This window comes from Equus asinus, chromosome 15, assembly GCF_041296235.1.
Source record: "Equus asinus isolate D_3611 breed Donkey chromosome 15, EquAss-T2T_v2, whole genome shotgun sequence".
Taxonomy (NCBI): domain Eukaryota; kingdom Metazoa; phylum Chordata; class Mammalia; order Perissodactyla; family Equidae; genus Equus; species Equus asinus.
Genome location: NC_091804.1, coordinates 50,758,603 through 50,775,924, shown reverse-complemented (window position 1 = coordinate 50,775,924; position 17,322 = coordinate 50,758,603). Strand labels below are relative to the sequence as shown.

At 60.3% G+C, this 17,322-nt stretch overlaps 1 protein-coding gene across 3 annotated transcripts; it reads right to left on the bottom strand.

Moving 5' to 3' along the window:
* Nucleotides 1–337: 337 nt before the first annotated feature.
* ABHD16B (abhydrolase domain containing 16B) lies at nucleotides 338–16,674 on the bottom strand. Of its 3 annotated transcripts, XM_070486322.1 has the most exons (4): nucleotides 16,099–16,536; nucleotides 15,157–15,349; nucleotides 15,001–15,056; nucleotides 338–12,516 (listed from the first exon to the last, which is right to left on the bottom strand). In XM_070486322.1, the coding sequence occupies exon 4, from the start codon at nucleotides 3,256–3,258 to the stop codon at nucleotides 1,846–1,848; it is 1,413 nt and encodes a 470-aa protein (XP_070342423.1). In that variant the 5' UTR covers nucleotides 3,259–12,516; nucleotides 15,001–15,056; nucleotides 15,157–15,349; nucleotides 16,099–16,536; the 3' UTR covers nucleotides 338–1,845. The 3 variants fall into 3 exon arrangements, with proteins under 3 accessions (XP_070342423.1, XP_070342421.1, XP_070342420.1); XM_070486320.1 differs by lacking the exon at nucleotides 16,099–16,536 and adding an exon at nucleotides 16,565–16,674 and having other exon boundaries at nucleotides 338–15,056; XM_070486319.1 differs by having other exon boundaries at nucleotides 338–15,056.
* Nucleotides 16,675–17,322: the final 648 nt, after the last annotated feature.

Here is a 17,322-nt window from a genome sequence, read left to right as displayed (position 1 = left end):
AGGGAATCCCTCCCAGGTCGGCGCCACCAGCGAGACGCACAGGTAGAACGGCCCGCCAGAGCACCGGGAAGATGGGAAGTGGGAGGACCGTCCAACATGGCGCTGTGGAAACCCAGTGCTGGGGCGCTGGGAGGTCTCTTGGGTGATTGCCGCTGCCTGCGAGCGCCGCGGCTCACGCATCGTGGCGGGTCAGACTCGGTGAGACCCCTCCGAGGCCCGACCCTCTGACTTTGGGGTTAGCCTCTCCCCCAGTCTTTTTGGTTTTTTAGTTCATCTTTTTTATGGAGGTTTTTTTTTTTTTTTTTTTTTTTTTTTTACGGGGTTCGCGCAACAGAAGGCGTGACTGCGATTCGTCCTGTTGTCCTGCGGGCGCCGCTGCCCTCACTTGGCTGGGGGCGTCTCGGTCCGCGCGGGCCCTGGGCGTGAGCGCGCCTGCGGCCCGCCCTGGGCACCCTGGTGCTCTCTCACTTCCTTTTCCCAGCAACCCCGTGAGCCAGGTGGAGCCCTCCCCACTTCCCAGAGGGGAAAACTGAGGTTAGAGTAGCTTGCCCAAGTTCACTCAGCCAGGTGAGGGGCTTCCAGCAGACTCTGGAACAAGAGTTTGCTGGACTTCCCAAGAGAGGTGTGTAACCACTAGGCAACCCCATCCCGCTAAACAAGTCCCACAACTTCTCTTCTTTGGCCCCTAATTGTCCCTGGAAGCAAATCCTTAAATGGTATTCAATCCTTTAGGATCTGACCTTTTGGACTGCACTCCCCACTCCCAGCCAAGCCCTCACCCTAGGCATGGAAGCCCCTTCCTTAACCTGGCTAACTCGTCTTCCTGTCTCAGCTCAAAGCTCACCTGCTCGCCACAGGCGTCTTCCTAGTACTTTAGGTCACCTTAGGTACCTATCTCTGCTTGCTTTGGCCCAGGTGCATCATGGCCATGTTCTGCCCCCATGCTGTCAATTATTGTCTGTTCCACTTGCCTTCTTTCAGTTTTTCCAGAGCTTCTTGCTCAACCCACCTTAGCCAGCCTCTGTCCCCAGAGGCTGGAGACAGCCAGTAGTCCCTGCTTCATGCAATTCATGGCAGATGGTAAGGAAGCAATTGCATTACACATAGTAGTGAGCAGAGGGCTCGTCTCTCATTCTGCATTGCATCTCTGAGCCAGGAACAGAGCCTAGCCCAAGTGGGGCTCAAGGGGACACCCAGCAATGAGTGGTTGGTGCAGGTGTGTCTGTAGCCCCACTTAGACATGCCACTGTGTATACCTGCTACTCAGTCTATGGTCCCACAGTGAACCCCTTCCTCTAGAAGCCAGGAGTGTGGAGGTGGGGAGGGGACCCTATGGAGCAGCAGCATCACAGTCCTGGGAAGGTCCAGCTGCCAAGACCTGGTTTACAGCCCTCCAGCGCCAATGTGCTTTCATAGCCTGGGGCGACTTGTGCAGACCCTTCAACACTCATCTTTCCCAGAGACATCCTGCAACCCAGGCCAGGTGCAGAGCACCTCCTGGGGTCTCACAACCTGTATTCCCACCATTCTTTGGAGGTGATCAAGGCGCCCATCACACAGCATTACCATAAACTGGGTCTGGTTAATCTTTGCATTCCCTTTTAGGAGCTGAGAGCAGATGGGGACGTCCACAGTGTTTGAGGGAGAAAGAGACAAAAAAGAGGAGGGAAGGCCCCAGTGAGGGAGAGCACCAGGTCCTTATGTACTGCCCCACTTTCCCCCAGAACACCAAGTCGGGATCCCCAAGCGGGCCAGCTTTACTGCTTTGAGGTGTGGGGAGGGAATGGACCAAGGCTCTGAAGGTGCACGAATGCGCGAACACGCCAGCTGCCACAGGGGCTCAGGCTACAACCTCCAGGGCAACTGGAAGTCCTCCGGTTCCAGCGGACTGCAGTGAGTCGCCTCCACGTTTTTGAGGTGTTTGCGCGCCAGGAACAGCGCGAGCTGCCGGCGCCGCCGCGGGCTCAAGCCCTGGCCCACTAGCCAGGGGAAGGCGAGGCCGTGGGGCCCCCAGGCCTCCTCATCCTCCTGCTCGTCCTCGCAGCGCGCGCGGTAGGAGCGCAGCAAAGCCAGGCACCATTCGTCATCCACGCGGTAGCGCGCGTAGAAGGCGGCCTCCTGAGCCAGGCTGCCGACGCGCAGCCAGCGGGTCACCACGGCGAGGCCCTCGCGCACCATCACGCTGGGGTAGCGGTGCTGCAGCAAGCGCAGCAGCAACTCGTTGCCGCGGTTGCCCTCCACGTCGCCGGACGGCAGGGGGCGCAGGTGGCCCGAGGTGCTGACCACGTCGTCCTGCGTGCGTCGAAGCAGCAGCACCGGCCCAGGGTAGCGGCACAGCTGCTCGGCCACATTGAGGTTGAAGTGCTCCCGCACGGTGCGCACCACCAGTCCCTTCCAGCTATGGGGCATGACCTTCAGGGCCAGCGGCACGAGGTCGTCGAAGGTGGCGTCAAGCACCAGCGCACCCAGCTCTGGGTATGTCATGGTGGCCCAGGTGGCCGTGAAGCCCCCGATGGACCAGCCGTAGACCACTACGTGCGCAGGCGGGAAGTGCAGGCGATGCAGCGCGTACTTGACCACCACGTCCACGGCGTTGGCGTCGTGCGGTGGGAACGGCGCGCCCGTGCTGCCCCCGAAGCCCGGGTGGTTCCAGCCCAGCACGGAGTAGCCGGCCTCCAGTGGCGCGGACAGGCAGCCCATCTCGTAGAAGCCGGCGTTGCCTTCACAGCAGATGACTAGGCGCAGGCCGCGGCCGTGGCTGCCCGGGTGTTGGCGGCGATCCATGAACATGGTGTCGATCTCGTTGCCGTCACGGGCCACCAGCTTGGCACGCCGGCCACGGTAGCGCTCCACGAGGCGCTCTTGGCCCTGCTGCAGCAGCGGCAGCAGCGCGCGCGTCATCAGGAACATGGAGCCGGGGTACACGAGCCAGCGGCCCAATGAGTGGGCCAGCGCGTAGCTAGCGAGTTGGCCCGGCAGCTCGCGGATCTGCTGCAGGAGGCACTGCGCCTGGCTGCGCGACCCGCGCAGCGGACGCCCCGGCGCGTCCCGGCCAAGCGCCGTGCCCTGCAGCAGCCATACGCCCGCCGCGGCCGCCGCGCACGTCAGCGCGCGGTGACCGCTGCCGCCTCCGCCTGCGGTGCGCACGTCATCCCAGCGGAAGTCCACTGGCCAGCTGCGGAAGTTGTAGGTGTAGTTGGCGGTCAGGTAGATCTTGAACACGTGCACCAGCGCCTTCACGAAGCAAACCACGCACATGGGCGTCGAGGCTACCCGGCGCTCAGCGCGAGCCCTAACGCCCAGTCACCGGCCTGGGGTCGCGGCGGGAGACCCAGGCCCGGCCTGGGGGGGCGGCTGCAGGGGTGAGCGCGCACAGGGCTGTCTTGGGACATGCCTCCTCAGGGCTTGACCCTGATGGCCTTTGTGACCTGGGCCTTCCAGGGCCCAGGGGAGGGGACATCTGCCCGGCACCAGCCTGCTTTGTGAGTCACTGTTGCTGGGGGAAGAGGCGACACCCCATGATGGGCTCACAAAGGGTTCCCAGGAGTGATGGACCTTAAGTTCTGCCCCGCCCCGGGTTCAAAAGTCTTAGGATCCCACGGCTGCCACACCCTCCCCAGACCCTCCTTCTCCTGCATCCTCCCCTGGCCCTGCTTCACTCACCTGCCACCCACACCCAAGCCCACCCCACTCGCCCCTTGAACAGCACCCACCCCCCACCTCCTTAAACTGAAGATGGACGGACAAACCGGAAATGGACAGCCTTAATCTCTTCCTAGGTGGAGACTGGGGTCTCACTGGGAAAAATGCAAGGCTCCCCACAGCCCTGAGCCAAGCTTGCTGTGGGGCCCTCCCCCACCTCCCGAGGTACCCACACTGGTGGGAAAGGGAGCCAGGGGGAGGAGGAAGCAGCTCCAGGGTCAGGCTGTGTGAGAGAGCAAGGGAGGAGCCCAGGAAATCCAGCTCAGTGTCACCCTAGGGGAGCGACAGAGGCTGCGGGTGGGACTGCTGCTGCGGCAGAGAGGCAGTGTCTGCTCTAGCCTGAACCCCCTCCCTTCCTTTCCAGGAAAGGGGGTGAGCACAGGCTGGAAACCCCCTCCTGTTCTGGATCCTCTTTCCACCAGCGCTGGCAGAGGTGATGACCTTCTCCAGGTGGGGGTCCTGCTTAGCCAGCCTTCCTCATTTTCAGCCCTAGGAGAGCCTTCCTCCCCCTCAAACCGCTCCGAAAGCTGTGCCTTCCTCTTTTCTGGAGGGCTCTGGTGGGTTCCCCTTTTTCTCCTGCGCCAGAGAGAGCGAGCCCACCTGAAGGCAAAGCAGGCAGCGTTGGCGGCCACCAGGGGGCGTCGGGAAAGAGCTAGGCTCCGGGGCTCTTCAACAGTTGCCTGGACCTGAAACAGGATTTGGCAAACCCAGCCAGACCCTCAGAGCCCAAGAGCCAGGCCTGCCTCAGAGACCCCAGCTTTCTGGGGAGGGGGTTCCAGGCCTGAGCAAGCCCTTTCTGCTCTCCTGCTCTGTGTCTGGGTCGGGAGCACTGCTGGCCCAGTCAGCCCCCACCAGGATAGGGAAACAGAGCTGAGGACTGTTGCTGACCTTGGGGGTTGGAGGGCCGGAGGGATCAACTGGGAGAGTGAGTGAGTTGGGAGGGGTGAATATCCCCCCAACCAGGGTTTCCAGATAAAATACAAAACAGCCAGTTAAATCTGGATTTCAGATAAACACAAAAATACTTTTTGAGTATAAGTATGTCATAAATATTGCATGGGACATACTTATATTGAGATTGTTTATCTGAAATTCAACTCTAACTGGATATCCTCTTTTTAGGTTTGTTTGTTGTTTTTTGCTAAGTCTGTCATGACCCCTGGTACCTCTCCCCGCAGCCAGCTGAGATCCAAATTTTCCTGATTATTATCCAGCTCTTATCCCAGATTGGGCTGCTCAGCTCATTGGTCAGGTCCTGAGGACCAAGGGAGTGTCTCTGGGTCCACTGGTGCACCTGGGCAGGGCCCTCCTGTTCCTTCTGCCCTGCAGCCACCTTACCTCATCACTGAGTCCTGGGTGGCATGGGGACTGCCCCAGGAGGGATCCCCTTGGGTACCAAACCCTGGGGTCATGGAATGGGCAGAGTTGCCCATGGGGATTGGTGGTCCTTGTCCTCCTGAAATATGCACCCTGGCCCTCTTGTTAGGGGTGGAGACGGAAACCTTGGGGGAGGGTGGGGGCATTTCCTTCCCAGGAACCGCTTTCATAAACTCTGATGCTCTTTATCCTGGCCCGGGGAGGAGGAGTACAGACCCAGAGGCTCCAGGCTCATTTTGTGAGACCCTAGGAGTAACCCCCAACAACAGGGCAGAGGGCCTCATTGTGTCCTCAGCCTGCATCCAGGCAGACACAATAGATGAGAGGGGGTGTCCTGGAAGATTGTCCACACAGTATGTTGGACATGCCACATTTTGTTTTGATGCCCCAGGGAAAGATGGGGCTTAGAGGAGCCATCCTGGGGGCAGTCTCCTAGCTTGGTCAGCTCTGAGACTCATGTTTGGAAGTAGGCTTTCCTTCAGCCAGTCCCACCTGCCCTTGGCTTCCCCGGAAAAGCAGGAAGCTTGGAGGAGGTGGGGGAGCCAGAGACCGGATTCAGAGGGGCAGAGGTCAGTGGGCTGGAGCTGCTGGACCCTTGGGGCCTTCCCCTGTGTCTAGCCTGACCCCTGACCCTACCAGCCCTGCCCCCAGCCCATGGAAGCCCCAGTGCCCCAGAACCACCAGCTCTGTTGAGACAGGAAAGCATATGACAGGAAGGGAACCCTCCTCCCGCTGTCCCCTCTCTAGAATAGCCCACCAAACTGGACCAGCTGCAGCAGCAGTGACCTCTTGTGCCCCACCCCCACCTGCTCAGGGAAGGTGAGGTTGTGTCCCCAATTATCAGTTCTCCGTTTGAGGAGGCAACCCCCCTCACCCCGCAGGGTCCTCCAGGCAGACATCTGAGCATGCACCCCACCCCCACAGAGCCTGCTGGGCTCTATGACCTCTGGCCTTTGCCCCACAGGGCTTCCACCCTCCCCCACCGAGGCAGTGGTCAGCCCCCCTGGAGGCCCTGATTTATGCTTTGGGAGCCAGCAGAGCCAACCTTGGAGAAGGAATGGAGAGACAGAAAACCAGTCCCAGAGGCTGGAGGGGCGGGGGCCAGGATCAGAGCCCCTGGCAGAGGGTGTCCAGCCAGGCAGCAGTGTGAGCCAACCACAGCAGCCCAGGGCGCTGGGAGTAGTGCCCAGGCCTTGGGAAGGCTGAAGCCACCCTGGCGGGAGAGGGAGCTGAGTCTGCACAAATGCCTCTGTTAAGGAAACGGGGTGCAGGGAAGGTGGGGGTGGCTCAGAGCCTGAGGACAGGAGGGGACGCTTCCTGGCGGATGCGGGGTCAGAGACTGGGCGGAAATGGCCAAGACAGCTGCTGAACATCTGGAATCACAGAATTACCCAGCACCCTCAAGGATGGTGGGGTTGGTGGAAAGTGGTGCACGCCCACGACCTCTCCTTCCTGCCTCCCTGGAAGGCCAGCCCCTCAGTCTCTTCTCCTATTGTGCCCCCACCATCAGGGTAAAGTCTGGGTTGGGGTCAAGAGCCCTGCTGGCCGGTCTGATGGGGCCAAGTTCCCTGGGGCTCAGTCCCTCTGGGTCGTGCACAGTCTGCATCATTTCTGCAGACTCCGGTGGGTGAACCCCTCCAGTGCCCCCTGGAGCTGTGCAGGCTATGGCTCTGCTCCTGGGATGGTCCCTGGGGCCCCATACATGAACTTGAAGGGTCACTGTGTCACTCCTGACTGGGAGCCCCCATCCTTTCTACCACTACAACACCCAGCACAGGGTTTGATACCACGTGAGTTCTCAACTATTGTTACGTTATTCAAAATGTAACACAAGCTTACTGCAATCAGACAGGATGTAGAAGAGTTAACTGTCCTTTCTACACCCCTCTCTGGTTTCCAGAGAGATTAACCTGGATGTGTCCTTTCACACGTTTCTCCATTTGCCTACAAACATGTGCAACATACCGTCCAGGGTGGCTATCATATTATTTGTTCTTACATAAGTGGGTATGGCAGCTTGTTTTTCTCATTAGCATCGCTGCATGCACACTCCTCCCCATGTGCAGGCACAATGGCGCCTGCAAGCCCTCACCAGTGGATGCAAAGGTTCCAGCCCTTTCCCCTCTGCAACCGTGGCTGCCATGAGCACCCTGTCCAAGGACCCTTGCCTCTAGGTGCCTTTCCCTACACACTAGATTCCTAACAGCACCGGCCTGAGTCAAAGGGGGCCTGTGTTCTCCAGGCCAGGAGATCTGGCCAGATTGCTTTTTCAAAAGCTTGTGCCGATCTGTGAGTCCTGTGAGCGAGTTTGTCTGCAGCAACGCAGGGCAACCCAGTGCTCTTCGTATTTGTCAGCCTCTGTGTGTCTAAGGTTAGCGAATGTTGACTGATCCTGGCCCGCAGACGGCCCGGCACCAGGAGCCATTCCGCAGGTCGCGCGATCCACGCCGCTCTTCCTCGCTGCCCCTCGGGGACCCCTCACCCGTGGGACCCTCTCCCCGGGCCTTCGTGATGGCCAGACAGAAACTGCGGCCTGGATCTCAGCCAGCCAGCCCTGCTTTGGGGGAGGGGAGATTAAGAGGACGGGGTGGTGGGGTGAATGGAAAGGATGGGAGACCCTCGGCCTGAGAGTCGCGTCTCGGGCTTGGGGGATCCGCCGCGTTTTGCATGGCTAGCGTGAGACCCCGAAACTCAGTGTGGGGGCGGGAAAAAGGCATAACCGGAGCCCCGCATTTCCCGGTAGGAGCCGCCGGTGGGGACTCTGACTGCACTGGGGGCCCGAGGTCCCCGGAGGGCACAGAGGTTGCTTTTCTGGTTCCTGCAGATCGTGGAACTGGCGACATTTCTCACAAGGTGGTGAGGCCGCGCGGAAGGTGGAAGCTGTCGCCAAGGGGCAGTCTGCACGGCGGCCCTTGGAGAACGGCTGGGTGACCCAAGACACCCTCCTGCTGCCCCGCCTGTGGCTCGAGGCTTCGCTCGGAGGGGCTGCGGCGTGTCTCCGGGGCGCGGGCGCGTTCCTGCGCAGCCCCTCCCAGCACCCCTCATGAGCTGGAGAGCCGTGCGGTGGTGTGGGGGTCCGGGAGCCGAGCCCTCCTTGCGCCTCGAGAAGGGGAGACAGCCTAGGGCGCGAGTAGAGAGGGTTGGCGAGGCCCGGGTTCGCTAGCAGCGAAGAGTCACCGTCCCGGGTGGGGAGCCCGCGGGGCCGGAGGGCCTGAGGCCAGCACTTCCCAGACCTGCTTTCTTTGGTGCGGATCTCCCACCTGCGCGGGGAGGAAGAGGTGGGGCTGAAAGCTGGGTTCCGCTGAGGCCCAGGCGTCAGGGCTGCGCGCTCATGAGCGGGACTCCTTCGTGACCCTAGATTGGGGGACCCTCGGCCCTACGGCTTCGCGGAGGTCCGTGGAGACCTTGGCACTCGAAAGAGGGGGAGGAGGGGAGGGACCTGGAGGTGGGGGCGGGGCAGGCCAGCCCAGGGTGGGCGGGACCCTGCACGGCCCCCGCGGACCTCCGCTGGGGAGGATCACCATGAACTCAGGTCTCTGGCCGCAGGACAGGACGACGACGACGACCAGGGTCCACTCTGCCCTGCGGAGCACAGCTGGGGGAGGCGGCTGTTGTGGGGCCGCGCGGCGGGCACCTCCGGAGCTCGCTCTGAGCGGATCTAGGTTACAGCCCTCGCGGCTCCTTCTAAGTCTCTTGCGCAGATTAAAAACGGCAACTGTCCCGGAGCTGACCCCAGGGGACCCTGACAGTCCCCTCCCCCGCCGGCGCACAGGCACTCTCTGTTCTCAGCGTCTGCGGAACTCTGGGGCGGGGCTCTGAGGCTCCCGCTCCCCCACCCCGCTTGCCCCGCGGGTCCCTGGAGGCCTGGCGCGAGGTCAAGCCCACAGCAGCCGGGAGCCCACCTCTGGAGTGGGGGGGCAGGGGCCGCTCCAGGGCGGGCCCAGACGGCAGGCCCTTCTTCCCTTCAGCGCTGCTTCAGGCAGGAAAGTGGGGAGAGAAGTGGGGGGGGCAAAGGGAGAGGAAAGGAAGCCAGTATGTCTGCCTCCCACTGGCAGGGACCTGAGGGGTCCAGGAGGGGTGCCCCGCCTTCCTTCCTGTGGTTTCTCTAACAGGGACTGCGCTCTGGGGAGACCCCACCTGGACCCCACATGCATACAGACAGGACAGGATCTGGGGGGCCGGGAAAGTGTCTGGGCTTTTGTCCTGAGCCCACACAGGAAGGCAGTGGATGGGAGGATGAAGCAGCAGAGTAGAGAGACCCGCTATCCCCCCTTCCTGTCCCCCACCCTGCCCTGGGGATCAGCACTAACCGCAAAGCTGCCCACCCGCTGCTTTGAAGCTGCCAGGAGCAGGACCCAGCTGCCAGGGGTTAGTGCACGCTCCACCCCTCCGGCTGCGTGGGAGCCGGGAGTGACCACAGGGCCGCCAGCAGCCTTTGAAGTGCTGGGGTGTGGCTGCAGGAAGTGGGCCACAGCCCACCCAAGCCCTGGGCCCACCCTACCAGAGGGCTTGAGCCCCTGACCACTGGGCAGGGAACTCAGGCCCCGAGGTATCCCCAGGCACTAGCCACCTTGGCTGCCAAGGTGCCCACCTGGCCACAGGATGGGGTGGGGAATGGGGGCAAGGAAGGAAATGGCAGCCAGGGGGCTGCTTCCCCCGCCTCTCGGGGCCCAACCCCAGCCCCAGTTTCGGCCAGGCTCCTGTAGAGGAGGCAGTGGGGCCAGGAATCGGTCCCTCTCCCTGCTCTCAGCTAAAAATAGCAGTCTCAGGCTTTGTGGAAAGCCCCTGGGGCGGGAGAGGAAGGAGCAGGCTGCAGGGCTGGGGCCACAGGGAGTGGGGAGCAGGGCCAGGGGAGCGAGGCCCGGCAGGAAGTGCCCGGGTACGCTGGCCCCCCAGCAAAGGCTCCAGTCAGTGGACACAGCCCGCTGGAAAGTCCCAGGTGGTGTCTTCGGACCTGCATGGGGCGAAAGTCTCCTGGGTCCCTTAGGCTGGGTCTCGAATGCCAGGTGGGCTGCCCCTTGTCTCAGCTATGGCATCCTCCTGGGCCTGGGCTGGTCTCTGGCCATGGACACCAGGAGGGCCAGAGGAAGGCAGTTCTTTCTCCCTCAGGCATTCTCTGCATCTGGTGATGGCCTGAACTGCCCTACCCTCCAATGCCCATTTCACCACGCTCAACAAGAACCATTCATTCCACAGACATTCACCAAGGGAGGGCTGGCTGTGCTGGTGGCTGGGGACAGGGCTGAGCATGGTCTGTTCCATCCCTGCCCCCAGGGTGCTTGCCGGCTTTCAGGGAACAAACACCAGTGGCCACCAACCTGGAGGAGAGAGGGCAGGAGAGGGGTCAGGAGCTGAGACCAGAAAGATGGGTAAGAATTAGCCCATGAATTGGATTGTGGAGTGGGGGCCTGACCCTGGGAGAGGCCCTGGGGCTGAAGGGAGCTTGGCATCTTGGAAGAATAACAAGGCCAGTGTGGCTGGAACCTGTAGGGGTGCAGGAATGAGGCCAGGGCGGGGGCAGATCAGGTAGGGCTTTGTAGACTGGGGCCAGGAGTTTGAAAGGAAGCCACTGAAAGATTCTCAACAAGAAAGTTCCAGACTCATGTTTGCATTTCAGAAAGGTCACTGCTCTGTGGAGGATGGATGGGGGAGGGTGAGCCGTGCTGGAGAGAAGGCAGGGAAGGCAGCGGAGCCCGAGGGCCAGCACAAATCTCGGTGGATTCTGAGATATGGGGCAGGCAGTGCAGAAGGGGCCCCTGGGGGGCATCATGGGACCAGGAGTGTTGAGGGTCCACTCCAGGTCCCACTTTCTGGTGGCACCAGCCCTCCCAGGCTGATTTCCCAGCAGTGAGCAGTGGCTTAGGTGTTGGCAAGGAGAAAGTGGGTGGTCCAAGTTCTTCCAGATGATGCCCCAAGAGGACAGAAATGCTAATACTTCTGGTATTTGCAAGAGAAAATACAGAATCTGAACTGGATAAGAAGGAAGCCAGAGAGAGGGGCAGTCCACGTGTTTGGGAGAAAGGAGAGTTGTTCCTGGAGTTAAGGGCTTGGTGAGATGTCATGGCTGTGTGGAAAACTGGGGGTGTGCCCACAGAGGGAGAAGGTGGGAACAGTTATTTCAGAGTGGGTGACAGCTTGCTCCAAGGTCTGACTCAGAGTGGGCGACTGGAGGTCTTTGAGGTGAGGAGGTGGAGGAAGCATTCAAAGAGGGGCCCACAGGCCATCTTCCAGGGGAGTTTGGAATCTTGGTAACTGACATCTCCAGGAGGGACAAGGGAGGTGACTCTAGCTTTCACCTCCATCACTGCCAACAGCCACTGTCACTGTCACCTAACCACAGTCCCCTCCGTCACCATCAACACCTCTGTTGCCTCCAGCTCTGTCATCACTTCCCCATCAGCATCACCAAAATCCACCATCATTCATTCATTCACTCAGTGGACAAATAGCTTGAGAATATACTCTTGGCAAGGAATCTTAGTTGAGCTCTGGTCATGGCGACAAGCAACACAAGTGAGGCCGCTGCCCTTGGGGAGCACACAGTCCGATGGGGCAGACTGAACACAAACGCATGAAAAGATTTAGAAAACGAGAAGTATAACAACGCGACAATCCCACCCGCCGGTATTTTCCCAAAGAAACAAAACACGCTCACACAAAGTTGTCCTCCAAAGTCCACAGCAGCATTATTCATGATGTCCCCAAACTGGAAACATTTGAATGTCCATGAGCTGGTGAACGGTGACCAAAGTGAGGTCCATCCACATAGTAGAAAGAGCAATGGACTGCTGATACGTACAGAATGAATCTCAAAAGCATTATGCTAAGTTCATGATGCCGTTCACAAGAGACCACATACTGCTTGATGTTTATGTGAAATCCAAGAAAAGACAAAACTATAGTAACGTAAAGCAGATCAATGGTGGGCAGGGGCCGGGGGAGAGAATGAGTGCCCAGGGGCTGAGAGGGCTTTCTGGGTGATGGGAGTGTTCCACAGCATGGTGGTGGGTGTGGTTACATGACCATACGACTATCGAAGCTCGTCAAGTTGTATGCTTAAAATTGGTGAATATCATTATATGTAAATTATACTTCAGTAAAGCTCAACTTATAAAAAGATGTAAAGACTGACTGGAACCATGAGAAGCATAAGGAGGGGCCATGATGGGGAAGGAGATGAGGGCTGGGAGTTGTAAGAGCTGGTTTTTGGCGGTTGGCTTCTCAGCAGAGGTGTCATTTCTCTTGGGTGGGCACCTGGGAGCGGAATGCTGGGTCATATGGTAACTCTCTGCCTAACATCCCCTTTGGTGACTTGAACCTTAGGTAGACAGGCAAATTCAGACTTACCCTGTTTGTTGAGGTGATTCACTGTTAGAGGCTGTTTTAGATGAGACGTCACTTCCTGCTCGGGTAACTGGAACAGACTGACAGGATGTGCTGCGAATGACCAGCAAGCACTTGTATGGCTGAGGCTGAAGCCAGGAGACCGGTGTGGGAGGAGTGGGAGGCCCCCAGGTCTCCCAGAACAGCAGGGGTTCTCTGGTCTGGCTTCACCGCTGGCCAATAGGCGAAGCCCAGGGAGCCTGGTGGGAGAGTCCCCCTGGTCCTGGCAGCTGATGTGGAACCACAGGAAGTCCTTTGATCTGCTGCCTCAAGCGCTCCTAAGACCCTTGTCCCCCAGACCAGTGAGCAAACTGCCAGCCTGTCTCAGCCTACAGTGCCCACTCAGGGCAGACCAGGCTCTGCTGCTGCTCTCCGTGGGAAGGGGCTACAGGAGCAAGGGGTTCCCATGGCCTTCACCTCAGCTGGACTGTCCCTGAAGTTCCTGTCCTGGGCAAGGGAGGGCCAGGCCCAGGCTGAGGCCCCCCTCTAGGGCAGTGGGCCCCAGGACCCACCTGGAGGAGCGGGCCCCATCATGAGAGGTGAAGGCAAAGCTGTGGAGGTAGAGGTGCCCCACGTTGCAAGTGGCAGGCCTATGGGCCTCTCCCACACTCCATGGGCTCCCTGAGGGTGGGTCCTGGGGCTGGTGCCACCTACGGTGGGTGTGTGGCCACTCTGCATCCTGGCTGGCCATGGTGGAGCCTGGGAGTAGGGGCCTGAGTTGTGTCATGGGTGCTGGCTCTGCTGTCCTTCTCAAAGCCGTTGTTCGAAGTCACTTGGACTGGCTGTTGAGGCACAGGCCAATCTTGGAACTGGCGAGCCCCAGGCCCCAGTGACCTTTTCCCCCTGTGGCCTTGACTGGGGCTGGGAACCTCCGGCCAGGCGTCCTGTGTCCTGCCAAGAGGATGTCCTGTCCTCCAGGCCAGCTCCCCGCCCTCCTCCATCCCTCTGGGGCCTCCAGCGATGGAGGTGGGGATGTGGGGGTGGAGAGGAATTGGAAGTCAGCCAGCTGTCCCCCTACAGCTGGGTCCTGAGCCCTGTCTCTCCCAGTTCCCTCCTCCCCCCTGGACCTGGGTACAGGGGACAGAGGCCCCCAGCCTAACACCTGGGATTTTTCCAGGACAGACTCTAGTTCCCCTGGCGGGGTGGGGGGTGGGGGGGGCGCTGCTCTAAGGAACAAAGACCAGGGGAGGAGAAGGGAGTGAGGAGCAGGGAAAAGGAAGGGGAAAGGGATGAGCAGGCTCTGAGGCCACCTCTTCGTGAGCTGCCAGGTTTCCTGTCCTCAGGGTGTGTGGGCGCGAATGTCTGGGAAGAGGGGTGCATCTCAGCTCAGCTTCTGCTCCTGCCACCAGCCTGCCTCTCGTTGTGGGGAGAGCGAGGCCCCGGGTGGGGGAACTCAGGTGGGAAGGGTGCTGAGATCCCCAGAGTTCAGCCTGAAGTGGGCTGTGGGAAACTTGGGCTGATACTCGGGGCAGAGACAATGGGCTGAGCACCCCAGGTGCAGGCCCCTCCTCTCCAGCAATCTATGAGTGTGACGCAAGTGTGGTCCCTGCACCCCAGCTGGTGGTCTCTTGGCCTCTGTGTGTGTCTTCCCATGAGTGTGTGTGTGTGTTGAGTGTGTGTGTTTCTAGGTGGGTAGGTGTCTAGGAGGGACTGAGTGGAGATCTGTCTGTGTGTGTCTGTATTTGTCTCTCGAGTCTCGTGCATCTGGTAGGTTTCTGAGGAGGTCCCCAGGCACTGTGTGTGTGTACAAGGATGTGCATGTGTGAGTGCACGTGTGTTTGAGTCTGCATGCCGGGCTTGCGTCTGAATCTCAGGGTATCTGTGTGGCCTCCGTGCACATCTATATTTGTGGGGTGGAGTGCTGTTTTCCCTCTAAGGTCAAGAATGACCAGTCCCCCACCCAAGAAAGCATTGACCCCAGGAGGGGTTGGGGCAGGAAGGCAGCTGTTGTGCCTTCTCTCCGCACCCCCCCAGGGCTCTGTCCACCTTTAGCAGGGCAGCTCTGCTGAGTTAAAAATAGCCCTGGGGCCTCTGGAAGCGGAAGGGGTAGAGGCACCCGCAGGCAGCAAGAGGGAGGAGGGTGGGAGGCACCCCTGGCCCAGCAGGCGGCGGGCGGTCCCCCGGGTCTGCGCCAGCACTCCAAGGCCAGCCGGCTAGGCTCCAGCAGGGCGGGCTCCACATCCGCCTGGCCCCACCTGTGAGGCTGCAGGACCCCGACCCTGCCTGGCTGCTCTGGGCCCTGCTCTGGAGAAAGGCAGAGCTGGTCCTGATGCAATTAGCCTAGCCCGAGCCCTGCTCCTGGCCTCTGTCCCCAGAGTAGGCAGGGCCCCCAGCCCCTCTCTGACAGCCTCTCCCTGGGGCTACCCTCTCCTGCCCTTCCCGCCCATTCCTGGCCCCCGTCAGTCCACTCCCTCCACAGAAGCAGAGGGTGCCAGGGAACACTCCTCCCTAGTGGGGTGCGGTCAGTGGAGGGTTTTTGGGGGGTTTTGTATAACTTTGTATTGAAGTAGCACACACATACAGAAAAAGTGCACATACCTTAAGTATATGGCCTAATGAATTTTTATAAACTGAATGCACCTTGTCACCAGCACCTGGATCAAGAAAACAGGACATGGTCAGCCCCAGGAGCCTCCTTGGGCCCACACCCCAAAGGCTATCACTGTTTGATTCTGTTGGTTCCACTGGTCCCACCTGTTTCTGCACTTAGCCTGTCGTGGAAGCAGTTCTGCCCTAGCCTGGACGACACGTGGCGAGGCGTCCACAGTGGCTCCCAGAGCGGAAGGTGGCTGGTTCTCGAGGCTGTCCCACGTTCCGCTGTGTGATGGACCCAGCTGCGTTTGTCTGCTCCGCTGCTGACAGGCGTCTGGGTTTTTCCAGTTTGGGGCTGTGACAAATAGGGTGGCCTTGAAGATTCTGTACATGGTTTTGGTGAACCTGAGTCCAGATTTCCCTTGGGCACCCCTAGGAGTGGAGTTGCATTGGAACTAGCCACCATCCCTCTGGGGGCTCTATGGACGCTCTCCCAGAAAGGCTGGGATTGGCCCATGATTTCACAGGGTGCACCTCCTGGAGGTTCCTGAAACTTGAGTCTAGCCTACCGGGTCTGTCTGGTCTTTTGGGTCTGTTTGTCCTTGGAGGGGCTGGGCCTTGGGCTGGGGTCTCCCAGGGAGAGGCTGTCCTCCTGCCAGGAGGGATGGGCAACATGTGTGTGCACCCTCCACCAGGCCAGGCACGCCCAGAGGAGGCGCCCCATCCCGGAGGCCCACACCCACCCTTCCTTCCTCAGGAAAACCTGTGGTCTGATAAGGCCTCCAGTCTCTAGTTCTCAAAACCACCCCGGCACCGGGACCCCCCAGGGGAGGAGGGACGAGAGCCCCACGCAGCTGTGGCCGCTGAGCTGGAGACCTGTTTCTTGGTGCTCCACAACCACTCCTAGACAGCAGAGCCTCCAGGCATGGCTCCAAGGGAAGGGGGCTCTGAGCAGCCCTGGACCCTGGCTGGGTCTGGGGGCTGTGAGGCAGAGGGGCTCGAACCAGGCTTCCCCCGGGGCAGGGCATCCCCTTCCCCCGAGGCGTTGGCCAAGGTCCCAAGCCCCCTCCAGCCCCTCACCGCGGGTTTTCCTTCTGACCCTACCTGAGCCTATCGTGGGGGGTGCAGAGGAGGAATATCTGCCCCCAACTCTTGCTCGCTGCCCGGCACCTGCCCAGTCATGCGCAGTTGCCCAGTTCCTAGCATCAGGCAAGCCGCTGTCCTCCAACATGGCCACTGCCTGGGGTCTGCCAGCCCTGGGACTCCCAGCAGCATCCCAGGATGACTCCAGCCCAAATCCCAACAGGAAGGAGGTGCCCACAGGACATCCAAGACTCGAAACTGTGGCAGAAAGCCACAGAGCTGCTCTCAGCTCCCCCACCGGGCCCTGTACCTCCACGCGTCCGCCCTGCACTGGTGTTTGTTAAACTGCCCTCATGCCAATAATGCCAACAAGAAAGGCAGTGCCTTCTGGGGTGGCTTTTGTGTCAGGCCGTCCTGCTCAGCCCCCTTGGCTCCGTCAGGAAGGTCTTTAGGTGCAGACCGCTGCTCTGAGAAGTAAGTGACTTACCAAACCACACAGCTGGTGGGGATCCCAATCCTGGCCAGGCTGGCCCAGAGCCCTCAGGACCTAGGCCACAAAGGGAATCAGATATGGCCCTGCCACGTGGTGCACCAGGAGAGGGTGAAGGACAGACAAAAAGCACAGGTGTTAGGCCAGAGTCTGGGCGGGGTCCTCTCTCTCCTGGATCAGGAGGGGAGACTGTGTCTTGGCAGGCTGGGGGCCTGGGTTGAGAGTGAGTCCTCAGGGATGGCTGAGAACTGCCAGGTAGGTAGGAACAGGACAGGCATTCCAGGTTGCAAGAACAGCAGGTGCAAAGGCCCTGGGATGGTGAAGAACCAGCAGTGTTTGGGCACTGGCAGGCTGGGCCGTGGGCGTGGGAGACTGGTGGTAGGCAGGGTCTGAGTGCAGGTGTGGGTGCCCACTCAGCAGGCAATCTCCTGTCCAAAGCAGGGTGTGCAGGCTTGGAATCCGTGTGTCATGAGACCAGCCACAGGTGCAGCTCAAACGATGGGTGGTGAGGGAGGTGGGCCCAGGCTCCCAAGCAGAGTGGAAGGCAGGAATGAGGGAGGCCTGCCCCGCCAACGGTGGGGGTAGGAGGCACTATTCTGCTTCGTTCCAGATGCTCCCTTCTCCCTTCAGACTGTGCTGGGTGGGGCCTCCGTGGAAGGCAGCGTCACCAGCTAGCACTCGGGGCTAGCTTCATCCTGGAGCTGTAGGGGAGAGGGAGTGTCCATCAGGGGTGGTCCCACCTGGGCAGGACTGGA